Source organism: Tetrao urogallus, assembly GCF_951394365.1.
Source record: "Tetrao urogallus genome assembly, chromosome: 3".
NCBI classification, from domain to species: Eukaryota; Metazoa; Chordata; class Aves; order Galliformes; family Phasianidae; genus Tetrao; species Tetrao urogallus.
Window position 1 is genome coordinate 3901036 of NC_136815.1, and position 27021 is coordinate 3928056.

A 27021-nucleotide genomic window follows, 5' to 3' on the forward strand; every position below is an offset into this window, starting at 1 on the left:
AGTCTGATATTATTTGTCTTACCAGTTTAATTCTCTTCCTTGTTTTTCAGATACGAACTGAGAATTCGATACCTGCCCAAAGGATTTCTAAACCAGTTCACTGAGGACAAACCAACTTTAAATTTTTTCTATCAGCAGGTATATTCAGTTACCAGTTACTTTCTGTTTTACTGCCATCTGTTTGGAAGATCCTTGCTTTGTTTATGTGCATGATGTAGTGTTGCAGAAACAAAAACTTGGTAAAACTTAAAGTTCGCTTGTAAAGTAAAAAAAGGGGAACCCACAGTGGTGCCTTTCTCCCTGAGCAGCGATGGGGGATCTTTTCTGGTAGCTCTGCAGATGTTGTCTCATCTCCGATGAAATTTATCGCTGTCTTTGTGACTTTTTGTGTTTACTGCTTTATTAAAATGCTGAGTTTCTTTATTTCTTTTGCAAGTATAAATAAGCAGGTGATTTTACTGCAACCATGGAATGTTTTTACCAGACATATTTAGCTTAACAGCTTTCTGAGTAAATTTTCTCTTTGAAGTTATGGAAGGAGGAAAACATGATAATCCCAGAGAGATCTGGGGCTCTTCAGCCTGCAGAAGGCTCATGGGGGACCTTACAGCCTTCCAGTACCTGAAGGGGGCCTACAGGAAAGCTGGGGAGGGACTTACTATAAGGGCAGGTCATGACAGGACAAGGAGAAATGGTTTTAAACCGTAAGAGGGTGAATTTAGACTAGATACTGGGGAGAAATTCTTTACTGTGAGTGTGGTGAGACGCTGGAACAGGTTGCCCAGCGAGGTTGTGGATCCTCCCTCCCTGGAAGCATTGAAGGCCAGGCTGAATGGGGCTGTGAGCAACCTTGTCTAGTGGGAGGTGTCCCTGCCTACAGCAGGGAGGAAAAGTTCAGGAGAGCTTCTTGGGTTGCTCCCCTTCTATATCAAGAAACTGTCAGCATAGTTTGACGAAGCTCACCCAGCAGTCACAGCTCAAATCTGAGTGAGAACACATGGTTACATTCTTCTTCTTCTTTTTTTTTTTTTAATTCCTATGGTATTCAAGATTCTAGAAAGGGAAGCAGGTAGGTCTTTTCAGCCCCTTGAGATATACTTTTTTTTCCCCCTTATTTCCTTGTATTTTCCTTTTTTTCGTATATATAAAGATTTGTTTTATTTGCAAACAGTGGCACTACAATCCTGAAGCTTCTTCTCTTGTGTGCCTCACTGTTTCTTTCAGCAAGGAATTGAAAATGCCAGAGCAGTACTTACAGCACTTCTTGACAAAGATGCTCTTATTAAACTTGGAGGTATAAGGTACAAATGTGTGAAGGTAGCAAGAAGGCTTATGAAGGAACTGATATGAAAGAAGACAGCTGATTGTTTCTGATGATGCCCCAAATCCCAGTTTTATTGTACAGTGAATATCAGAGGTTCTGATCTCTTTTCTCTGCATACCTTACAAGTACTTTCTCTTCCCCTCTCTTTTTCACATTATCATGAAGCATTTCTAAATGCAGTTCTTAAAAAGTCACTGCTCTTCTTTATTGGGTCCTGTGAGGTATTTGGGTCTCTGTTGTCATGGAAATCACATGCATAAGTTTCAGAGCTGGTACACTGTCCCTGGCTCTGTTTTGCTCTGTAATTCTCACTTGGCTTCTTGAGTAAATTAGGACAATTACATCTATCTTGTAATATAACCTGACTGGCTTATAAAAAGAAAGCAGGAAAAGATATTTATTTTGAGAAATAATGCTGCAGTGTAAAACAAACCTAGAACAGGGAGGGATATGGAAATAATCTTCCACTTTCTTTGTCTTGTTGTCATTGTGCATTTTAGCCTTTTTTTGCTAACCACAGCTCATCCTTCGCAGTCAGTGTGCAGTCAGGCACAGCATGTTGTGTATAGGCAAGAACAATGAAATGCACTTGTAAATAATATTATAATATAATAAAATTATATGTTAATTTATTAAATTATATTAAAATTAAATTAATAATAAATATGTATGTGCACAGATACTATGAGGTTTCTGCACAGAAATAACTATGTTAGAGATGATGAACATAGGACTCAGTTAAAGAATTTACAACAAGCAAACAAAAGCAGTAACAACTATAGATTCAAATTGGCTTTTTTTGGATGTAAAAGCCAACTACGTTCTCGTGTATTGTTGCACATGAGAAAAAAGGATTTTGAGGGCCGGATGCTGCCCATGACTGAATCTTTGTTTTCGAGATATGTCTGAGGACCAGTTACTGTCCTAATGACATCTAAACACATGTTGTCTGGCTGATTAAAAATGTACATTGTCAAATTAAGGACGTCTTGGGGCAGGAAAAGGGGTGTGATTTGGTCACCTGTGAAATGTCCGTGAATTTCGGAAATGGTGAAACGATTTTCCCGAGTTTTAATTGCAGAGCAGCAGTGTAGTTGGTGAGCTGAAAGTTTAGGTAAGGTTGAATCCCCAAGTGACCTGTCATCTTTCACAGATTTTCAGAAGCACAGAACGTCGGTAAAAAGACTGAAATATTACCTTAGTCACTGTCAGCAGGCATGTTTTATTCATGCAGTTAAACCCAGCCACAGTTACCAGGCTGTTGAACTGAAAATTGGGAAAACTGGCACACATTTATAACTCCACATGCATGACTACTCCCATTTACTTCAGTATGTGCATTGCCCTGTATGAATCTATGCAAACATGTAAATCTCCTTGTTTTTATTATTGTCGTATTTGTACGTATGCTTTTTTTTTCTTATTTGTACTTGTGCTTTTTTTTTTCTTGGTTTTGACCATATGAAGGATGCTGTGACCTTTCTTTGTCTTATTCTTTGTTGGACCAGTCAGGAACCTGAGACCGGAGCAGACTGTAGTTTGCAATCAGTGGCAGTCATTCAGCCAGCTGCAGTGGGCGTAATCACTTCTAATTGGGAGTATAAAAGCAGGGCACTTAATGAGACCTTTTGCAGGAGTGCCTGTGGTCTGCAAGCTGTACAGCAAATGGTTCAAATCAATATGTGGGGGGGAAGCCTTGCAAATTGTTCATAACATCAGAATTACAAAACATGCTAATCCCACGCGGTCATACTAACAGTGATAGCATACAGTTTATCAGTGCATCTGTTTTTCAGGCAGTTCAGCTTTGAGACAGGAAATAGAGAAGAGTGATGCTATGGTCATCTTCTTATTTCCTACCTGAGAGTCCTGTTCAAAAGAGTCGTGCTAGAATTTAACCTTTTTTTGCTGGTCTGTTCAGAAGGTGGCAAAGGTTGTGAAGGTCTGTGGTGGTCTGTTATCTCTTTTTCATGAAGTAGAAGAACGTTTAGTTGGTGATATTGCATTGACTCTATTGTTCCCTTGGGTACTGCTTGCAGTTTCACCTGAATTAGGCAAATGGGGTTGCGCCTAGTGGTGGTTGCACAGCCTGCATACACTTACTGTGTTGCCTTCATATGAAAGTCTTCACTGCAACTTGTGTCCTGTTGTATTAGATACTCCAGTGTGAAACAACTTTAACCTCACCCGACAACCTTTAAACAGTGTGTGCATGAGATGATGAGGAAAGCTATTGTAAATGAATTTTCATCAGTACATAATTTCCTTATTTCATAGAATCACAGAAAGGCCTGGGTTGAAAAGGACCACAATGATCATCCAGTTTCAACCCCCTGCTATGTGCAAGGTCAGCAACCACCAGACCAGGCTGGCCAGAGCCACATCCAGGGATGGGGCATCCACAACCTCCTTGGGCAACCTGTTCCAGTGTGTCCAGTGAAAAACTTCCTCCTAATATCTGACCTAAACCTCCCCTGTCTTCGTTTAAAGCCATTCCCCCTTGTGCTATCACTATCCACCCTTGTAAATAGGTGATCCCCCTCTTGTTCATACACTCCCTTGATATATTGGAAGGCTGCAGTGAGGTCTCCCCGGAGCCTTCTCTTCTCCAAGCCAAACAAGCCCAGTTTGTTCAACCTTCCTTCATAGGAGAGATGCTCCAGCCCTCTCCCCAAAAGAATAAAGATAGCTATATAATTTTTTAAAAACTGATACTCAAGAAGGCTTCAGAATAAACAAAGTATAAAAGGAGAATTAAAAATTGGAATTTTTGTCAGGTAAGGGAAACTGTCATGTTTTTCTTGTACTTCTTGGAGCGTTTTTGGTTTGCTTTAAAAAAAAAAGTGTTGGTGGAATTCACTGCAGGTGTCTTTCTCTCTGTCCCAGTGTGAATGCTGTTGGGAGGTGGAAGTGAAGGGTACAGGCTGAATAGCAGAGTGAGGAATGAAGGCTGGATCTCACATCAAGACAGAGTACAGATTTTTAAAACATTCGTGTAATTAGAATCAGATGTAAGCTACTTGAATTGCCTGCATTTTAGTGTGGGACAAGAGCCTGCACACATTTATCCTTGAATAACACGTTAGCTTATAGTAATTGGAGATGGTTTATTCCTTGATGAAAAGGCAGTAAGCATCTGCATGTGAGTGGGGGGTAAGCAACTTTTGGGCCTCAGCTGTTCTGCTGTTGCTACCCTGTGCCTTGAACAGGATATTTCGGAAGTAACTTTTGGGTTTTTTAGATCACAGAGAAGGAGGAAAGGTCATTTTTATCAATGTAGAATTTTTCTCTGTGCTGCCTCTTTTAACTTTTATACTTCCAGCTCCGGTCCACTTATCTATTAAAGGAGACTTTTGGCTGTGTTTTGATTTTGCCATTTAAATGAGGCAAGGTTTATGTAACACAGGAGGAGGAATTGCAAGCAGAGAGAGAATGAGCTTGAAGTTAGGGCAGATAAATGATGTTCTGGAAGAACTGAGCTGAATTGTCTGTGGAAATCCCGTATTTCCTCACACCAGTTCAGTGCAGGTGTATTTTCATTAGAAATTGTCTCCTTTAAAAAAAAAAAAAAAAAAAAAAAAAAGAAAAAAGTTTTGTGTGCTAAAATGAGACAAAGTTTCTGGTAGGCAGTGAGACTTATTTGTTCTGTTTCTGTGAAGATAACAAATGCATTTCCATACATACAAAAATCACTCCTGTTTTGTGCTAGAGAAATACATCATGCAAATGGAATACCTTTTTTATAATACTGTCCCTGAACATGTAGAAAGTTCTAAGTCAAGGCAAGTACTATAATAATGATTTAAGTTTTATAAGGCTTCGGTGCTTGAGATATAATTTGAAGTACAGGCTGGGAATTAGACTCTTTAACCTAATTAAATAACAGCGTCTCTTAATGCTGTAATAAAAATAGGAGACCTGAAGCAAATGACTTTGGTAGTTAAAGCTTTGAAGAAAATCGAGGACATAGGAGGAAAAGCATGTGTTCTTCCTGGTATTTGCAGCAGCCTGTGAGAAGTAAAATAAAATCCTTCAAGAAGAGTTAATGGTTGACACACAACCCTTAAGCGAAATGGTGCCCTAAAGCAAAATGGTAATAAATGTAAGAATTGCAACTGCTTAAAAAGTGAAAAAATACATCAAACTGAGCATCACCTGTCTGCATTTTACAGCTTCTGAAAGTAATTTAAAGTGAGGTACCCTTTGTAGGGGTCATTTCTTGAAAGGGCTGAGATTCACAGTTCCTTGCAAAGTACTGTTTTTAACTATAAATGTTGATTTACAGCCTCAGAACTGTGCTGATATTCTTGGAGATCTTGCAGCTTGTACAGTTGTGGCACTGCTGCTGCATCTTCCAAACGTTCTGTGTCACACAGTGCTTCCTGCGAGCAGTGCTCTGTGCCAGGAATGTAAAGCACACTGGTGTTCCCAAATACTTCTTCCACAGTCAAACCTGGTCCAAAGGAGAGCAGCTGCTCTGATTTTTAAATTCCCACCTGTCAGCAGAAGTGGTGAAAATAGTGCTTGTGGGCTTTCTTTCAGTCATGTGTGAGTGACTGTTATTTTGCACTTGTGGTCTTGAGCTACTCAGCACAGGTTTTCATGTATTGATGCCTGTGTTGTTCTGATGCATGTGTAACACACGTCAGAGGAGCAAAATGCAAATCACATTGATCTTTGGACTCATTTGATCTGGAAAAGTAAAACCCTGTGTCAGAAGGAGGAGTATAAAATTAGCTGCTAGCGAGGCACGCTTAGTAGGTTGAGCACTATATGGTTCCCAAGTGTATAGTCCTACTTTGTGGAGAATGTAAGAAGCAGCAGTGTACATTGCAGTGACATCTGGAGATCAGCCCACACTGACAGAAGGGATCATTTTTAGCCATTCTGTCCCAAACAATGCCTTGCCAGAAGTTGATTTTTTTCTCCCCATCTCTAATGCCCTTATTATTAACATAGGAGCTTCCAAAATTAGAGATGTCAAAGATCACCTCCAGATAATGTAGAGAATGTGACCTTGGAAGTTGGAGAGGAGGAGCAGCTGAGGGCAGATGGCAAATTAATGTTATCCCAGTACTGAATCTGTGCTTTTAACTCCACAAGAAAAAGCTGAAGCCTTAATTTTCTCCAATGCAGATTCAGTTCCTATAATATATCTAACATTATCAGATGGGTAAATAGGGGCAGAGAGCTACCACATGTTTTCCTCCTGTGCATGTTTTAAATACTACCATTTTGGTCATTAAGGTGGCTCCTAAAAATGCTGACATTATAAGCATGCTTTGAGCTTTTGTGCATACAAAATACTTCGTTCAAAGCAGGAGAGTAATGGATCTTGTAGGATAAATTTTGCGTAAGATTTCTGAAGCGATAGTCTTGTGGGTTGGGACCTTCATGTTGGAAGGCTACAGCTTTTTGGCAGTCTGTTCAACTCTGCAAAACAGGTTGCAGCATTTAGCATAGAATATTTGAGAGGATTATGTCTGGCAGAAAGAGCTGTAAGGTGGATCATGGTGGATTTGCATACAGTACCTGCAGTAAGTAGAAAGCAAAATGCAGTCTGAACATGTGCACAGAGTAATTTTAAATGCGAGGTTGCAGGGAAAACAAATGTGCTTAGGTCGTTGTCTTGGTCACTTAACTACTTGCTTTTCAGAGTGAGGCACTGGGATACCTTGGAATTTCTTTAGGGTTGTGGTGGTGGTGGTGACAGAAGGTGGTGACACGCTGGCACAGGTTGCCCAAGGAGGCTGTGGATGCCCCATCCCTGGAGGCATTCGAGGCCAGGCTGGATGTGGCTCTGGGCAGCCTGGTCTGCTCGTTGCTGACCTTGCACGTAGCAGGGGGTTGAAACCAGATGATCATTGTGGTCCTTTTCAACCCACGCCATTCTGTGATTCTATGACACCTGGACTTTACCTGGTGTAGGGAACCTGCTTTGGCAGGGGGGTTGGACTCGATGATCTATGGAGGTCCCTTCCAACCCCTACAATTCTGTGATTCTGTGATTCTGTGATTCTGTGACTTGAACACCTTCAGATAGGAGAAACGTATCAGGTGCTAGAATACACCTGAGCTGTTTAAATGGAGAACAAATGAGTATTGTAAACAGAGGGGGTGAAGAAGGAAGTTGTATTTGTTAATATAAATGTGACAAACTAACCACAGGCACAGCATTTTTGAATATAAAAGATAAAAACCACCATCTGAAAATCTGTGGATGGAGCACACGGCGTAAGGAGAAAGTGCTGAAGTGTAAACCTTTGTCTTCCATGCCCTGTTGAGCTACTCGAATGGTGATTCTTCTGCAGCTTAGTAAAGGGGGGTACAGAAGGCATTGTCATTTGCTTGTCTAAATTGCTGTGTTGTGGCAGGGTTTCCTTTTGATTTTGTTTTTAACTCTTTGGAGAGTCCTTCACCACTGAAGTGCTGTTTAAATGCAATTCCAAAGCAATTATCGTAAGGAAAAAATAAAAATCAGACCTGTAAGTTGTGTAAGTGGGTCACAGATAGTGAAAGTAAAGCAAGAGAAATAGATTGCTTATTTTTAAAACGTCCTTCTGAAAAATTGGTTGTAATCCTGTGGGAAATTCCTTGGTAACATGAAATGAGATGGGAGAGCCAGCACAGGGGCTAATATTGGTACTGAGACACCATTTGATAGAATTGTTGCTGAAGAATTTCCACAGTGTTTATGTCTGAAAACAAAACTTAATAGAAAGTTTGGTAATTGTGTTTAATATGTACATTTTGGGGTATAAATTTAAACTAAAATATGTTTTTAAGGCAGAATAAGAAGGCTTTTTAAAATCCCTGAACTCATGGAAAGAATTTGGTACTCAGTTCAAAATTGTTTTGCTCTTCTTCTTAATAAAGAAATTTGAATCCCACGTTGTGTTTTTGAGAACTGCAGTGGCAAGATGGCTCATCAGCCCAAGTGAGTGCTTTTCTGAAGTACTGCAGCTGCATTAAAAAAACTTGTGTGCCGAAAAATGAAGCAGATGGCTTCTGAAAGTAGCAGCTGGTATACAAAATACGAAGCCCATGATAGATTTCTTCTTAGATCATGTGTTCTAGCATAGGGCTGTTCTCTGATTTCTTCATCTTCACAAACGTGGGCTTTCCCCTGTCTCCAATTTTTATTTTAAATTGTACCAGCTGGAACCATTCATAGCTAGCCATTGATACAGCTGTCAGAGTGCTTGCTGTTTTTTAGTGAATTTTGAGAAGTTACAAGTTAGGCAATCTGCAATTTGTCCTTTTAAGTAAAAGAAGAAATATTTTAAAGTCTGACATCAGAAGGGAAACTGGTCCAGTGCAACTGGGTTTTGTTTGCGTGCATGTCTTCCTTGTGGAAAAAAACTTACTATTTCATGGTTCACCTCCTTTTCTTATGATTTAACAGTATCTCTGATCTTTTATTGTTTGAAAGACTTGAAACATTACAGATATTTTTGTTCTGGCCGAGCAGTGATGAAAAACATGCGTTGGTGAGAATAAAAGGTAAATACTGGTCAAGAAAGGGTATTAATATGTCAACGTAATATATCGTGGCTTAGATTTTTTTTGGACTGTGACATTCTTTCAACCCAAACTGTTCTATGATTCTTGTATTTAAATGTTAGTTTCCTTTCTAACCTTGTGTTTTCTGAACAAGCAGCATGTGTTCTGTTCCACATGTTGTAAGGCATATGAAAGGCATATGAAAGACACTTTTCCTGTATCTGAAAAGCGCGTTTCTGCTTGGCATTCATAGTTTTCATATACTGCATTGCTTAGTTGCAGTAGTCTGTAGTTGGCATGACAGAGAGATTGATGGCAATGTGAAGCTTAGGCTGCACTTCAGTTCTTACTCATCAGCCCAAGTGGGCAAATACAAGTACAGTTACTTCAGTACTAATATAGAATCATAGAATGGCTTGGGTTGGAAGGGACCTCAAGGATCATGAAGTTCCAACCCCCTGCTGTATGCAGGGCCACCAACCCTCCCCATTTAATACTAGACCAGGCTGCCCAGGGCCCCATCCAACCTGGCCTTGAACATCGGGCCATCCACAGCCTCTCTGGGCAGCCTGTTCCAGCACCTCACCTCTCTCAATCTGTAAAGAACTTCCCCTGACATCCAACCTGAATCTTCCCTCTTTCACCTGAAAACCATTTCCCCTTGTCCTGTTATCTACCCTTTCAAAGAGTTGGTTCCCTGCCTGTTTATAGGCTTCTTTAATATAGTAGTAGTAGTAAGATAGTAGTAGTACTCATAGGTTCCTTATTTATGTGGTGGGTTCCTTTTGTATGGTAGTACTCATCTAGAAGTTTGAGGTGTATTGATGCCAGAGCATCTTGTTTGAGGTAGGTCGTGTAGTTACTATAACTGCAGATAACGAGTGAAAAAAAAGCTGTGTTGCTTTTTCTTGTTTGGCCAGTTGTTTTTTGTTTGCTTGTTTTGTTTTATTTTTAATGGGTTTTTGAATACTAGATTTGACATACATTTATATAAACTGATGCTACGTGACGTTTTTCTGATTTAGCCTTTAGGGGATCTTGTTTTAAACACTGGTCTGGGCTCATCCTCCTCTTCACATACTTTTGAGTCAGTTATAAACAAGAAGAACTTGTCAAGCTCTTCAGATGTGTTGACAGTTAAAGTTTTGTGTCTGCTTATTTATATATTCAGGATTTAGCTCTTCAGAATAAGCCCTTTTTTCTCTTAAACAGATGAAAAAATTTCTCAATTTTCATTATCTGTATTAATAGCAAGAATAATAGTCATAATTGAGCAAACACAGAAGGAAAACCATTCAGTTGTCTTATGACAGCACACTTAATTGCTGTTGCATTATCTCTTACGTCTCTTCCATTTGATATTTGCTCAGGCTTTTTCCTCGATGTTATGCAAGTTATGCTGAAACTTGCAAAATTCATACCTTGATGTGACCTTGATTGGTTCATGCGTTGCTCTAACATAGTAGGCAAAGGAAAGTAAGAAAAGTTCTTATTGGTAATGTGGGAGCAGAAATCGAATCTGCTTTTTTTCTTAAACCTACTGAAATTTAGAGAAGAATGTGTTCAGGCAAGTGTTGAGAAAAAAAAAAAAAGCAATATAAAATTAATTACATCCACTTATTACATTTTCTGTTCATAATAGAACATTGTTCCGTCTAATTAGATCACCAGGTTACGACCACAGGCTTCCTGAAGCTTGTACTGTCTTTGTATACCTGCCAAAGTTGAAAAATAAAACGATCAGGTGGGTGTGCACTACTTTATGTTAATGAAGTGCAGCAATTCATTTTTGTGAGGGGTTGTCGTGACTGATTTTTTTTCTTCCAAACTGTTGTGATCAGGAGGGCTTTCAAATTATTTTAGTCCAGTCGTGGTGCCTGTAGTTGCAAATTTGAACTGGGAAAACATGAGTGGAGTTTTTGAAAGCTCATAAGCCAGATGGCAAGGGGAAGGAAAACTGGAAATATTTGCTTATTTGTTTATGGAATAGTCGTTTCTTGAGCCTAGCAGCATTTTCAAATTTGTTTGTGTGATTCTGAGGATGTTCTTAAGCTCTTCAGTTTAGCAAATGAATTATTTCAGTACTGGAAGCCACTAGGCAGTGAACTGTGAAGATAAAAATTTGATCATGATATACCAGCAGCCTCGAATGAGTGTAGTGTCTGCAAGGGGAAATTTTACATATCAGAACTGAGAAAATGCTTTGCTGCAGGCAGGTACTTTATAAATACCTCAAGGAAAGAGTAGATAACAGCACTGTGAAATTTTCTGGTGTTGCAGAATTATTAAAATGGTTCCAAAGTGGGTGTGTGTTTTATTTAAAAAAAAAATTAAGTGAACTAACCAGTAGGTATTTGGTTTGGACTCATGAAAGGTGGATTAGGTAAGGGGTTTCATGAGCAGGTATTTTAGCTTCTTCAGGGAAGTGATTTGGGCTTTCCATAGAGATTAATGCCTAGACAGGGTGGGAGCAGAAAATGAAAGCTTATATTGGGAGTACAATTCAGGTGCATTAAAACTCTGTATGGATGACATAAAAAGTAATTTGATTGTAGTTCATTTTAACTTCCTTTGTTTCTGGAATGTAAGCATCCATATAGGAACTGAATTCACTCCAAGTCCACATTTTCAGTTTTTCTCCTGGTTTTCATACGTTCCCATACAGACCTGCAAATAGACAGTAACCAGTCTGCTGTGTGCCATCTGAATGGGTACTGCAGAGTTCGAAATGATGCAGTAACACAGGAGCCTGAAAATTGTATTCTTGATTTATCTGTCCTGAGCTCGAGTCTGTCAGTTTTAGTGCAGAGCAAAATTCATATCACTGCAGACGAAGCTCATATGTATCCTTTGGTTTAAATTATTACATTCTGCCATTTACAAGGTGTCTGGATGATACTTCTGACTCGAGGAACAAAACCTTGATAATGGAAGAGAAATACTATCCCATTGCAAACAGGCGCAGTTGTGCAGTATGATGAGAATGAACGTAAATAGATACTACTTAATGATATCCTGGAACATCCTGAGTTGGAAAGGACCAACAGGGATCAACCAGTCCAACTCCTGGCTCCTCACAGGAACAACCCTGTCCCAACCATAAATCTGAGTGCACTGTCCGAACACTCCTTGAACTCAGCAGCTCAGGGCTTCCCCCTGCCCTGTGCAGACTGTTCCATGCCCACACCCTCTGGTGCAGACCCTTTCCCTAACCCCCAGCTGCCCCTGCCCTGACACAGCTCCATGCCGTTCCCTTTGGCCTGGTCGCTGTCACAGAGAGCAGAACTCAGTGCTGCCCCACTGCTCCCTCTAGATCCTCCACCATCTTCATAGCCCTCATGCTTTTAAATGCAAACAGAATCAAAACGTCATAACTTCCTAAAAGGTGCATCTCTCCCTGCTTGTAATTGCAAGATACAGAAAAGAAAAAAAAAAGATACAGATGCAGAAAAGCTCAAATAGGAATCATATGCGTGAGGATGAGATTTTTTTGCTATTTTTTCTTGTGCTTTTTGTTTTTTCTTTTAATGGTAAGCATTATGATGAAAAAAAGTGTCATTAATTCTACATATCTTCTGTATCACTCCTGTGGGAGTACAAAACAACAATTTCATTTCCATATATATGTTAGTATTGCAAACTACGTGATGCTGAAGGATGCTTAGTTAAGTCTTTGACTTCTAATTAATATATTTTGGAGTTGAGTTGGATTAAAAACTTAGTGTTTTGTCAGCATGCTGAGTTGCTGAATGAGTCCCCCATATGAAGGAAGCTTTTTCTGATGGTGCAACTATTGTAATAAGTTGCACTGCTACACAGTTGGTCTCATTTCTTCTTCTGTGTCTTTCCGTAACAAAAATTTTCCTGCACTTCATAACCTGGAAGGACTCATGCATTTATTGCTTTGCTTTGTAGGGTTTGATCCATTTGTTATTTTGCCTGCTAATGCTTTACTGACTGGATGCTGACTGGAGAGGGCTTCCAGCTGCTGAATCTGCTGCTGTGTTTCTGTCTTTTAGTGTAGGAGTTTCATAGCTAAATGAGTTTGAAATGGCTTTTCTTACAGCTTGGAATCACTCAAAAAGCATTTTATAAAGTGTATTTATCTCTTAATTTATAATCTGCTCTTTGTTCTGCAGTTTCTCTGTTGTGTTTTTTTTTTAATGATATTTTAGGACTTTCTTTAGTGAGGCTTTAGCATCTCAATAGTAAGCTTATGCTCTCATAGCATGGTATAAGCTATTATAAAAGTTGTACTGTGGCGGAGTGTTGCTGATGGGAAAAAAGGCTGTTGTGTGAAAGAATTTGCGGAGTTAAGTTCTTCAGCACTGGTTTTGTCCTTTTCTTGTTAATAACTAATGATACCTGTTTTTTTTTTTTGCTGTAGGTGAAAAATGACTATATGTTAGAAATAGCAGATCAAGTGGACCAGGAAATTGCTTTGAAACTAGGTTGCCTTGAAATCAGGTAAGCTGACTGTTATTTATTTATTATTCACCATATTTCTGACAGAATACATACATTAATTTTGTAACTCGTTATAGTTCATGGATTTCTACTCAGTATACCTCAATATCATATTTTTTGCTATAAAGTAGTTTGAACAAAAAATGGGTAGGCTGCATTCTACTCAATTTCTACTGATATTTAAAATCAACTTGCTTTTGTTGGATGTATTCTTCATTTAAATAATCCAAAGATTTGTGGGGTACAATGAAGGGCATTAAAAGAACGATTCATCTGTGGTGTTATTTAGCAAACAGTCCTGGAATTGTGCCTATAAATCTTGCATCTAAAGAATGCTCAAGATAAGTACTGCTACCTTTTCTGTCTGCATTCACTCAATATGCTGGTTTCAAATAATTAAATCTTTGTGATTCTTTTGGGGATTTTTGCTGTTCTCGTCAACTGTACACACGGCTGGAAAATAAAGATAAGTTTATCAGATTAATAGATCCTTGAGAGAGTTCCCATTTCTGCTTCTGAAGTGCACGATTGTTTTTTTGTTGTTGTTTTTTCTTTTGCTAATTTATGGAGAATTTCCTGCCTGATACATTTGCTTTTCGTATGCTGTTGTCTTGCCCAGAGAGATTAGCAATGTAGTAAACTTGATAAGAAATTAATGGGAAATGTGAACTTGTTAGCACAGAATAAAAATGTTCTTTAAACAGTAATTTTCCAAAATAAAATAGAACTTAGGCCTGTGCAATTGTGTGGGCACTGTAGGAAAACCTGATATCCTTGCTGTAAGTTTCGCTGGTAGGCGCAGAGAAAACAAAAGTGCTTGTTGTGACTGCAGATAGCAATGCTGGCAAAAACCAGTGCTTTATTTCAAAACATACCATGAAGATCATAATCCACAGTTATTTTGTCAGTCAAACTTTGCTTTCCAAGGCTCTCAGGGTGGCATGTCATGGTTCTTCAGCACATTTTTGCCTTGCTAAAGTATTGTGAGTAGGTGACTACTAAGACTTCACACTGCAAGTGTTAGTGGCCCACTTTGTCAGTAAAAACAGTGCTCTCAGCCTTCTACTCCTTCTTGATATTTCATATTTTTGAACAACTGTTGTGAATATCTGGCTTGAAACTGTTGGTTCTCACCATTCGCAACTGGGTCAGGCTCTCCTTACTACATGCATAAACGTGAGTGCTATTACAGAGGAGAGCAGGAGAGAGCTACCTACTGAAATAGGTAGCTGTGAGATAGCTGCTGATCAAGAGTTTAGATCACTTCTTTCACTAGCAACTCAATTAAAGTGGGTTGAAGTTCTTCTAATACTGGTATAGTCCCATGCATTTTCCAGTGCATGAAATTATTTTGAGAAATAGAGATCTGTTCGAGGTAGGTTAATAGCACAAGAATATTTATACTTGAATTCGTTCCATAAATGGTTCCTAATGTTGGTCTCCGAAAGATTTGACTGGTTTTAGGCCGGGTCATCCAATAATTGTTCCTTTCAAATATTTTTCATGACTTCAGGAGATCCTACGGAGAGATGAGAGGCAATGCATTAGAAAAGAAATCCAACTATGAAGTGCTAGAGTAAGTATGGTGTTCAAGCGTGTCATTGGAGTTGTTTCTTATTCAGGAATTTTTGATTTCAGGTCCTTAAAAGAAAGTTTCTGTTGTCATTTTTTATTTTGTGGAGATTGTTGAGCTTTTCAAGTGCATTAAATAAGGATGATTAAGCCAACTAAAATATACAAGTAGGAAGAACACTTCCAACTCTGCTGCAGGGAAGTAGAGTCGAAGTTGTTTAAACTTGATCGTGAAGCTGATGATTTTTTCAACTTTGCTAATGTTTATGGGATCATCGAATCTATTTGTAAGGTGTTATTGTTTCTAAATGTTTTTTCTGTACACAGTTGGCATTCTTCAGTTGTGACTAATCTATGGTACAGTTTGAATTAAACTGCTTGTGGTGTCATTCTTTGTTTGCTAAGTATGTGGATTTGAGTTGTGACCTTGCAGTTAAAAGTTCATTTTTTTAATACAGTACAAATTTCTGGACAGCTGAGAAATGTCTGTATATTGAAACCATTTTTGTTAATTGTGTTCTATGGTAGATTGGATTAAGTAAAAATAAATAAAATCCAAATTCCTTAAGAAATGTCAGGCTGTGTAAACTGTTGTTGGAATCTGTGGATTAATCTTTAGAATTCAGCTCTTCCAGATGGAGTATGATAGGGACAGTGTTCCAGTTTAAAAGCCCAACTTTCAACCTTCTGAATGAAGGGTAAAGCTAATTTATTCATTCACAAAAATAACTGAATGTTGTACGCTGTTCCTCTATCTGTGCAGAACTGAGAAGTTCTGCTTTTGTTTGGGTTATTGTTATTTTTCGAAGGATTTCAGTTTTATGCCATAGCTACCAGCAGAAATGTCCTGGGTGAAGAGACCTGTAACAGAATGAGAAGGGCCAAGAAATGAACAAGGTGAACAGTTAGTAAAGGCCAAAAGGTTGTATACAAAGATAGGAAAGCACTGTGACCTGAACAAGTCCTGAGCATGTTGTCCTCCTGGGAGAAAGAGTTTGTGACTTGCTGTGGTTACAGTTTGTATGTATTTCAGTAAGAACTTGGGGGAGGTATATTTAAGTTAATTGGCAGCTCTTGAACCATAGACACTAGTAATGAGATTAAGAACTTCAGAGGCTGTGAGACAAAAGAAACAAAGTTTATAACAGATGATATACAGTATTAATTAAGGATTATAACAATTAAGAGCTCCTGTAGGGCTCAGCGGTGTGGGGCCACTTTCAGGTTAACAATGACTTGTCTCTTGCAATGCACGTGTTTTCAAATAGTAACTCTCCTTCCAGATTTAAACTTAATTATTGCAGTGAAAGACGGAGACAAAAGCATGATGTGTAAAATGTCACAGCTTGATGTCGTGCTGGAGAAAAAGTAAAGGTTGTGTTGTGCACTGCCAGACTTCGTTACTTTTTTGTCTAACAGTTTTGGAAGCAAAATGTGTTTTGTATGGGATTCATACAAATCTCTGTGAGATGAAGCATAAAAGAACCTTAAAGTGTCTGTAGATAATAATTTTAAGCTTGTAAGAGTCTGTGCAAAGTGCCGAAAGTACTTGTTTGGACGTATCACCTTAATTATCCATAAAGATTTTCTTACACTAGTAATATTTATTTCTCAAGTGAGGCTTTTTGTTTCTCTCCCTTTTTTGTTGGTTGTAGCACTGATGAGGCACTTAACCAGCTGAGTGCAATTCTTGCATAGCACTTTTTCACATTTGATCTGATTGCTCCTTGCCTGTCTTTGTCAGATGTCTATTTGATGTATATTCATCTTTGATCTTTTCATGCAAGACCGTGGGGATGGGATGGGAAATGGGAGATAGAATCAAACTAGTCTTTAACAGTTGGGCCTTCATGTGATAAAAGAAGAATTTTTTTCATGATAAACATGAAGCCTGTTAGCATAGAACAGAAATAATTACCAGTACGCAAATGGGAGCTATAGGAAGAAACAGCTGCATCCACAGTTTTGTGAAGAGCATGTTCAAGTCTATTCTGTTAATCTAATATTTTTTTATTCAACTTGGGGGTGAAAAATAGAAATTAAGATATGTCTTGCCTAGATCTGCTTATTGTTATATAGCAAGGAGTATCATCTATCTGTAGTTAGTCTTTTATTAATCCTATTGAAGTTTATGCATGAAGAAAAATAAGTACGTCATGTCCTCAAGTAGAATGGCCAAATACAAAACTGAAAAAACTGTATGGAACAGGATCTCACTACTAATCACCTCTTAATGGCATTTAGAAAACAGATTTGGTCTGGTTTATCCCCATGCGGTGCAGCTGAGGAGGTGAGAGAAAGTTTGTAGGGTTGTGTGTTTAGAAAACAGTTTGTATGTTTGAATTTGTAGTGCTTGTTCTCCTGTTTGTAGACTTGGCATGGAATTTATATGGTTCTTATGTTAAATTCTCCTACAGTAAATAAATTTTCAGCCTAACCTAAATGCTTTATTACAAGTTTTATTATTGTGTTTCATTATGCTCTGCATAAGAAATTCCTCCAAGTTTATTACATACAAATGTGTACAAAAACTACTTTCCTATTCCCTTCACCCACAACAGCAGCAGAATGGCAGCCGTGTGCTGCAGCACCGTCGAGATAAGTAATACCAGAGTGATGGAGGGTGCCTCATTTTGAAAACACCATCTCTCTCTAAAATGCTTAATGTTAAACTAATATATTCCTTGTCAAAATGTCTTTGCATGTTATTTAGATGGTAATAGTGTGTTAGACTTATTTAACTGTGGGATGATAAACGGCAGGTAATTTGCATTTGAGAAGAAATGCATCAAAGGAATTAACATTTATGAAAGTTTTATCGTCTTTCAGCTTACTGTCATGGCACAGACGCCAGCGTTCACTGCTGCACACGAACATTCTGCTCCTCTTGGTTGAGGATGTTTTTAGTATATTTTGTACAATTGAATACTGTTTGTTTTGAGAGAGCTTTAAAAATAACCCTGTTTCATTATTTTGAGCAAGTTCTTTATGTTAACTTTAATTTTGGCTTTCCTCTTGCATGGCTAGGTAGCAGCAGATACACGCTGTATTTCTCAAGCTGGCTAACAGCTTTTCTTGCTTTGCCAGGCATAAAAATTCTCTTTCTGCAAAGTGTTCTATCACGGAAAGCATTCTTACTCATTTGAGAAGCAGCAAAGGGTCTTTGTTTAAAGATATTGTTAGCTCATGATCAAATTTATTCCTTTCTTTTTTTGGGGAAAAAGTTGCCATTTATACCTTTGAGAGACAAAGATGTACATCTTTTCTTTCAGTTTTTCCTTTTCCTCATGCAGATATTCTGCCAATGTCCATACAACCAGTCCTTGCTCATTGCAGCACTCAATACACCTGTCTGCATAATGGTCTCTTTTGGCAGTAATTCCCCAGGCAACTTCCCTGGCTGGTACTGAGACAAATACATGTTAGACATAAGGTAGATGCTGCACACCTAAGCCACGAAAATCCCTCTTTGTAAGTCTGAAGAATTGAGCTTGATGCAGTTTAGTTTATAGAAGCCTAGCTTGCAAAAAGAGCTAGGATCCTGACTTGTGAATGCAAGAAATGAGATCATTTGCAATGAAAAGCTGAGAAATCTAATGCCAGATGTTCGATATGAGGAAAAAGTGACATAGAAATTTAAAAATTTAATTACAGTGCCACATTGGGTAAAACTACTAAGCTAATATCATGAGAGGTCCTCTCCTTTGCATTGTTTCTCCTACTAAATTCACATAGATGTTTATTAGAGTTTTCCATTTTTGTGTCATTCCCTTCTCAGCTGACCAACCTGTAAGAATGCAGTAGGAAAATATTTTCAATATAATTTAAATTATTCAAATGTACAGTCAATGGTTGCTATTCTCAAAGCTTCACTGTGCCAGAGCCAGCATTCTACACCAGGATGTGACATCTGACATCCTTTTGAGTCCAAACTAGAAATTCTGCTCTTTGCTATAGAGTGGCTATGGTTAGCAGATTAATGGTGCTGCACTTGGTACTCTGAGACTGTCAAAGCCTTTACATGAAAGTAATTTACTATATTGCATATGTTAGTTAAAAACGCAAGATACCCTCAAAAACAGTATTCTAATATCTGGCAATTTTTAAAAATTATTATTAAAAATGTGTGCTTTTTTTTTTTTCTTTCAGAAAAGATGTCGGTTTAAGACGATTTTTTCCGAAGAGTTTGCTAGATTCAGTGAAGGTAATTATAGTTCCAATCAACTACATGAAAAGCAAACAAACAGATTCTTAAGAAATTTGAAAATTGCATGATCAGTTTCAATATAGAGCTGTAAGTGCAGTTGTAGTCTTGCTGAAAAAAATGTCAAAGCTGCCTGTCAAATTGGTGGGACATAAATCTCTGTAGTTCAAGTGGAAGCGTGCAACTGGAAGAACCAAGCCAGTGATTACGTGTCCTTGCTGAGCTGATGTGGTTGAAGTGCCCCTCTAACCTTGAAGACAAAAAGCTTAAAACAAGTCTTCAGATCTGCTACCAAATAACTTATTTTTCTTTCTTAAAAGAGAAATGAGGCTTCTGGAGAAGGAGGATGGGGGCATACAAGAAAAAAAGCGTACTTTTAGCATCAGCTTGATGAACCGAATTCTGCCTTTCATGCTCAAGACTGTAGCCAGCTCATTCAAGGAAGATTTCCAGCCATTTCCATTTATGTTAATCCTAGTTGGGACTATAAGCGTTAGTCAGATCTCACTCTCATTGAAGTCCATATGTTCCCAGAGTAAAAAATGCAAATTTTTCCTGGCGTACCCTGAAACAGGGAGGGTTAAGCAGTCTCCAAGTGGTGTTACAGCTGTAGTAGTCTAGATATGGATATCGCAGTAAAATACATCTGCAGTTCATATATGCAAATACAAATCATAAATTGTTGTTTTAGAGCTCGTTTTGGTAAGTAGTGATGGTTTTATAGAGGAGTTACAAATAGAATTTAGCTTCAGATTTATGAAGATTATTCATTGTTATTTAAATGGTAGGATAAACAGCAAAGGTCTGTCATGAATGGATTTTGTTTCAAAAGAATTCTGAAAACCAGAAACTAATGAAGTCAAGTGGATTTAAGTAATCCGTCTGCATTTTAATTTAAGCAATTATCTGGAACCGCTAAAGGGAGAAATTGTGGTGAAAGGCTCCAGACATAAATGACTGAATAAATGCTTCAGAAAATAATATTAGGGAGCCAGAAAACTGACAAAGAAAATTGCTCTTCAGAAATTAAGAAATGAATGGTTGGAAGAAGTAGCAGGAATTGCCATAAGGTGAAGCTGTGCAGAAACTTGTGTAGATGTGAAGAAACGCTGGGTATCTGAAGAGAAAAGCGAGGGATGGAAAAATGAGTCTTGATTTTTAATGAAAATGATATCCCTATTAAAGATAAGTTAGAATTAGTTCAAATAATTAAATGTGTCCTTTAGTTTGTGCAGAAAAGAGGAGTGGTTTTGAACTGGCCGACAAGGGAGGGCTCCTGATGGCCATTAAATATAAAAACAAGTGCTTTTCACTAATAGCGAGGTACAACTTGCAGTGTCTTGCAGTGTTAATGAAATTGGTTGATCTACACATTTAGAAGACGACAGCTGTACAGAGAGTTTCACCCTATGTAGATGAGGACCAAAAAGCTGTGATAATGAGATTTAAAATACTTAACAGTGCAAAGTATTAGAAGACAAACGTGAGTTTAAAAAGGAGGCATTTGATACACTGATATATTGCCTGAGCAGAGTGTAATGATGTTGTGAAAGAAAGCAAGTGCTGACCCCGAGGTGCCAAGGGAGTTCTCTCCACAATGAAAGAGGGAGCTCAGAGCCCTGTATCGCATATATCCTGCTAATAGCACTGGTTATTCATGCTCAAGAAAGAATAAGTCAATCTAAATCAAGCACACAGGAAGTTACTGAGTCAACTGGCCTTCCATTTTCATTGCTTCACTGGAGAGGAATAATAAACTTTCCTTTGTTTACTGTAGTAAATAGTGCCTCTGGGAAGTTCTGACTTCTATGCCGTACTAGCTGCATCTGTGTGGATATATCCTCTGTATGGAGGAAAATACCTACTTACTTTAAACCATCAGTGGGCAGGGGGAATGGATATTAACCAGGTTCTTTTTAGTTTGCAAATTATTTTCCTGTTTCTCTACACTGTGCCTTGAAAAATAGCAGAGAAAAAAAATTGTTCATACGAAATATTTTAATACATTTTAGATGTATTTCTCTTGAAGTCATTTGCAGTTACTTCTCATAAAAATCTCTAATGGAATAAGGTAGATAACATCCACTTTTGGGAATGGTTTTAAGCTCAAGGAGGGAAGGTCTAGATTAGATGTCAGGAGGAAGTTCTTTGCTACGAGAGTGGTGAGGTGCTGGAACAGGCTGCCCAGAGAGGTTGTGGATGCTCCATCCCTGGAGGTGTTCAAGGCCAGGTTGGATGGGGCTCTGGGGATGGCAGCCTGGTCTGGTATTAAATGGGGAGGGAGGTTGGTGGCCCTGCCTGTGGTGGGGGAGTTGGAACTTGAAGATCCTTGAGGTCCCTTCCAACCCAAGCCATTCTATGATTCTGTGATTCCACTACATTGGAAAGGATATTGAGACACATAAGGGTTTATTATGCTGGAGTGCTGACAACTGTGGCTGCAGTGCGTCACAGTCAGACGTCCTGACTGGTAGAAGGTTCTGCTCAACTGACAGATTAATTCAAAGCTGCAACAAAACAGCAGATTTCTTTGTTCATTTTATAACATACAGCTTATGTGTTGAGCTGAGAGTTTTCTCAGCCCGCATAAGTGTCATTCCAAAACTGATCATTGTTTTGTATGGGACTATGCAGGTTTGATTGTTGCTATTACACTCTTTTCTTAGTGCTAGTTTTGAAAAAAAATGGGCTATTTAGAGTTCTGAATGTTCTTTCGTAGTGTTGTAAAACTGAATGCCTAATCTGACTGGAAGTGCTAACACCAAAAGGAAGTTTTTATTTGTGTAGTGCCTGGAGCCATTTTAGGCACCGAAAGAATGAAGAGCTTTAATGCTGTTACAATAGGACAGTCAGATATGTTTTGGTAGAGGAACAACGGTAATTCCTGTCTTAACCTTGACATATTGCACAAATAAACATGGCTTTACCTTTCATTATTCTTATAAGTTGTAAGATGAATTAGAATTATGTATTGTCAGAGGTAATGTTCTTAAAACATCCCATTTAATCACTTTTGACACAGTCCAAGCTTTGGCCAGGAAAAAAAAAAGAAAGCAAAAAAAACCCAAAACCAATAGTTGCGTTTGTTTTTGACATATTGGCACTATGTGATGTGAGCAGTGATGAAATGGAGTAACTTTGCTCTACACTACTTAACCAGCATTCTTATGCTGTTGTGATTAGAACAGATTACTTTTGTTGGCAGTGTCAGGGTGAATTCTGGTGCCTAGAGTCAGGATGTTTTTATTTGGGATTTTTCGCTGTTTGGGGCACGTTAAAGAGATTGCATTTCAGATTCTGCGTTTATTGTGAAGTCAGTAGCAGCTTTCCTCAGGCAAATATTTGGCTTTTCATAAGTCTTAGTTTTGATTTTTACATTTCATTTAAAATATTTAATTTAACTTTTACATAAATTTTCAATTTGCTTTCTTGTAAATCTTAAACTTATGGTGCGTGCAGGCTGGATGTGGCTCTGTGCAGCTTGGTCTGGTGGTTGGTTACCCTGCACGTAGTTGAAACTAGATGATCATTGTGGTCCTTTTCAACCCAAGCCATTCTCTAATTCTACGATCTTACCATACGTTAAGAATCAGTATGTTATGGGTAGTCTGAGATGCTTGTATGCAGAGTTGAAGATAAAGCTACAACTCAGTTATGAGTGGTCGGATGGGGCCCTGGACAGCCTGATTTAGTGCCTTATTTAGTGGTTGCCAACCCCAAGAGGTGTTGGAACTAAATGATCCATGAGGTCCCTTCCAACCCAAGCCATTCTGTGATTGCAAAACAGGAGAATCGGCATAGAAATTTAAGACATAGTAGGAAGATGCAGTCCTGATGGCAGTGTTTTTCTAATGGTAGACAGTTAAGTTGTTGGGAGAAGTACAGAAGATAGAAAAAAATAGTTCCTGCAGAGGTTAGTGTGTTGTCTTATAAGTTTAGTCAAAACTGAAACTCTTTAAATGCACTGCCACTGATCAAGTGTAACAGTTGACTTTTAAACATTTTCATATGCAGGCCAAAACACTACGAAAATTAATCCAACAAACATTTCGACAGTTTGCCAACCTCAACAGAGAAGAAAGTATTTTGAAATTCTTTGAGATCCTCTCTCCAGTGTACAGATTTGACAAGGAATGCTTCAAGTGTGCTCTTGGTGTAAGTAAAGGAACGCTGCAGTCACCAGGATACTGTGGTAGTTCAAAGTTACATCGGTTTTCTTAGTTCTACAGTTAATTGCTTGTTTAGTTCGCCAGATGATGTAGAGAATAGAGTAGATAAATATTAAAAATCTAAATATATGACATATTTATTGATTCTGTGATTTTCTCAGTTCACTGTTAAAAAGCAGCATTTATTAGTCTGATAAAAAATTGTTGGTTTTTCATTTGTGATAGAAAACTGAACAATTATTTACCTCGTTTCCTGAGGAGGTGAGACTTCTTAGCCTCTTCTGCTTGTAAATTTTTCTCTATTGCCTATCCATCTCTACCACTTTCAAGTAAAGTTTGAAAAAGGCCTTTAAGTTTCCAACTTTTGTGAAAGTAGATATTTAGATAGAAAGAGATACTTAAATAGAAATTAGAACGTGAACATCAGTGACCATGGGGAAAGAAGAGGAAATAAAAGAAGTATATAGCTTTCAAACAGACATAAAATAGAACACATGGGAACTTATACTGATTGAAACAGATCCCCAGGAAGCCTGTCAACAGAAGTTTTGCTACTTGAAGAACTACTTCATTTTAGTATCTTGCAATGTTTGAGGAGTGTAGAAGTTTTTAGAGATGAATTACTGAAAACTACATTGATAACACTGGGGGATAGTGTTCCTTTAAACATGCTGAAATTTGCCTTATCTTTCTCCATCAATTTGAAGTCAAGCTGGATTATTTCAGTGGAGCTGGCAATTGGCCCAGAGGAAGGAATCAGCTACCTTACAGACAAGGGTGCAAATGTAAGTCTATTTCTGTTCTCTTCTCTCTCTTACTGACTTAACAGCTGTGACCTGTTGTGAGTTGAACATCACACAAAGAGGAATGACAAATCTGATGTTCAAGTCAAACTCAGAAGAGCTGGGAAATTCAACGCATAATGCTGTTCTTCAGCTACTAACTCATGATTTGGGGTGGAGAAAACACTATTGAGTTAAGTAGAGAGATGGGGTCAGCCTTAGCCACTCCATTTTTTTATCCTTTGTACCTACTGAAGTGGTCTCTTAGAATTTGAAGTGTTAGTGGTGACTTTTTAACAAGAAAAGTGCGGATTATTTTAAATTATCCCCCCCTTTCCTAGAGAGAATGTGTAAATAAAAAACTTGGTTAGTTGGTATGTAGTGTTTGTGCTGACATTGTTGGTTTGTTTTAATTTGTGCTCTTAACAGCTTTTTTATTGCATGATGTTGACCATTTTACAGTATTTATGGTGTAAGTTGCCTCAGGAAAGTGTTTGGGACCTTGACAGTCATGATGCAAGTTGAGTGTATGTCCAACTTCTGTTAAGAGAAGTGTTCAAAGGTAGTGGAACTATTTAGAGAGCTGAATTATGTAACCAGCTAAAAATGTGTCTTTTATAGCAGTCTGATGATATGTATCCATGCTCTGAGTGCAGATACCGTGTGGGTATCTTAAATTTTTGATTTTGACCTCCAAGAATTTGTTTCTGATGTTCTTCAGCGTTTGCATAGAGTTACTCAACAGTGACCTCTGTAGGCAGCTTTGGTACTTGGTTTCATATGTGAGTTTGTAAATGCAAAATAACAAAATTGAAAAGCCCAGTGATTGTAGAAAGAAAAACAGACTTCCAAAAGTGTAATTCAGAAATAAAAAAACAAACAAACAAATATGTGCTTCAGGAGTAAATCCAAACTATTTTGTTTTGATTTTGACATTTTTTCTGTTGTCTTCCTGCAGCCAACTCACCTGGCAGATTTTAATCAAGTACAAACTATTCAGTATTCAAACAGTGAAGACAAGGACAGAAAAGGGATGTTGCAACTGAAGATAGCTGGTGCACCTGAGGTACGATAGTTGGCAACTATAATAAACTAGATTTCTTTTACATTCCTTAAGTAAAAAAGAGGAATTTTTATTCTCCTAATTTACAGTACTCTCTTGGTATGTTGTCCTCGCTCATGTTCTGGCTTTAATATTCTGAATTTTTCTTCTGTCGGCCTAATTGACAAATATATTGTCCCAATAGTATGCTTCATGTTTTCATATGCAAGTTTAAGCTGAGGACAGCTGAACTACACGTGCATACAAAGATTTCATCTGCTGTTGAAGTTTCCATCCACTGTTTGCAAATCTGTGCAAAGGATGAATATTTGCTTTTTGGAAGGACATGTAGTGACAAAAAAGGTTTTAAACTGGAAGAGGATAGATTTGGACTAGGTAACAGGAAGAAATTCTTTACTGTGAGAGCAGTGAGACACTGGAACAGTGAGGTTGTGAAAGCCCCCTCTGTGGAAGCAGTCGAGGCCAAGCTGAATGGGGCTTTGAGCAACTTGGTCTAGAAGGAGGTGTCTTATAGCAGGGGGATTGGAACTGGTTGATCTTAAAGGTCTGTTGCAACCCAAACCATTCTATGATTCCAATATCAGTGTTATTAAAGTTGGTAGTTTGCCTGTATGCAAAACCTCTTCCACTCCTTTTCTGTCCCTTCTTAATTTCAGTTTATTTTGAAGTTGGGGTTACTTTTTAAAGTAAAGAACAAATTGTTGCAAAAGGATAGGAAAGAAGATAACACCTTAGGCATGGGTGTCCAACCTTTTGACTTGCCAGGCCACTTTGAGTGAAGAGGAATTGTTTTGGGCCACATATGGGTAGGTTGCTCGGAAAGTAACGCCACCTATTTGTTTGCATAGGAACTACAACTGATGCAAAGAGTACAGTGACACTATTTGTATCCCTGGCTGCTCAGGGAAGTTTGGAGTCACTGACCCTGGAGGTGTTTAAGAAGAGTTTGGATGTTGTGTTGAGGGATATGGTTTAGTGAGAACTGTTGATGATAGGTGGATGGTTGGACTGGATGATCTTGTAGGTCTTTTCCAACCTTGGTGATCCTGTGATTCTGTGATTTGTTGCAGCAGATTCTCAGCAGCAAAATACTACTTTTCCTTACAGTCACAACTGTTAGCTGTGCATCTTCACCAGCAGTGAACGGGAGCATGCTGTGCTCATAAAAATGTGCACCAGTGGAGATGTACCGAAGTCTGTCACCACTGCTGCAACACAGCACCCAGTGCCTCACTGTACTCACAGCCACTGTTTGGTCAACATAAACGTTCATGAGCATCAATGAAAGTCAGTGGGTGCCATTTTTTCTGTGTGGAGGAATTCAGTGGCACACCTTTGCTTCATACACAGTTCCATGTCAGATGCTATTTAGTCCGACTGCCCCTTTGCTGCCATCTGTCACATGGCAGCAAAATGTAACGGAATACTGGTGGGAAGATTGCAGCTCTGCTGCACTATCCAACATCTGCATATGACATCATTGCCCAACATCATAAAACAAGAGGCATTACTTTCAGAGCAGCCCTTGTAAAATACGCAATATAGTTAATATGTAAGTAGCAAAACACTTTGAATTTTAATATTGTTCTTTAAATGTTTAGAAAAAAAGATAAAAAACAAAACCAGTGGGATATTTGGCCTTGTTTTTGTGAAATTATACATCAGTCTGATTATTCAGTCAGGTTGATGGAAGTGGTTGCAGTTCTGAGTGAGGTCTCAAGGGGCTCATCAGAGATTTTTGATGATATTTAATCTTGCTATACTTTATCCTTGACAGTTGTTCAGAATTTGTGAACACTGCCAAAAAGTGATGACTTTTAGTCCACCACATAAGATGTGGTTGCGAATGAAAGGATATTTTTCTCTAGTGAGGTAGAGCCTAGGAAAGTCTGATAAAGGGACATGATCACTTCTGTGTTGGGTACCTGATACGCTGC

The 27021-nt window shown here is 38.4% G+C and overlaps 1 protein-coding gene across 30 annotated transcripts in view; it reads left to right on the forward strand.

Moving 5' to 3' along the window:
* Positions 1-27021, forward strand: part of PTK2 (protein tyrosine kinase 2) — a gene marked incomplete at both ends in the record, with an annotated part of 141740 nt that overhangs the window by 44888 nt on the left and 69831 nt on the right. For 24 of the 30 annotated variants that reach the window (XM_079533518.1, XM_079533529.1, XM_079533533.1 and 21 more), the window contains 7 exons: positions 51-138; positions 13215-13294; positions 14808-14870; positions 19016-19070; positions 23085-23225; positions 23947-24024; positions 24980-25087. In XM_079533518.1, coding sequence (XP_079389644.1) covers positions 51-138; positions 13215-13294; positions 14808-14870; positions 19016-19070; positions 23085-23225; positions 23947-24024; positions 24980-25087 — 613 coding nt within the window. Of the gene's footprint in view, positions 1-50; positions 139-13214; positions 13295-14807; positions 14871-19015; positions 19071-23084; positions 23226-23946; positions 24025-24979; positions 25088-27021 lie in introns of those variants that run through there. The other 6 variants (XM_079533519.1, XM_079533527.1, XM_079533532.1 and 3 more) reach the window with 2 other exon arrangements.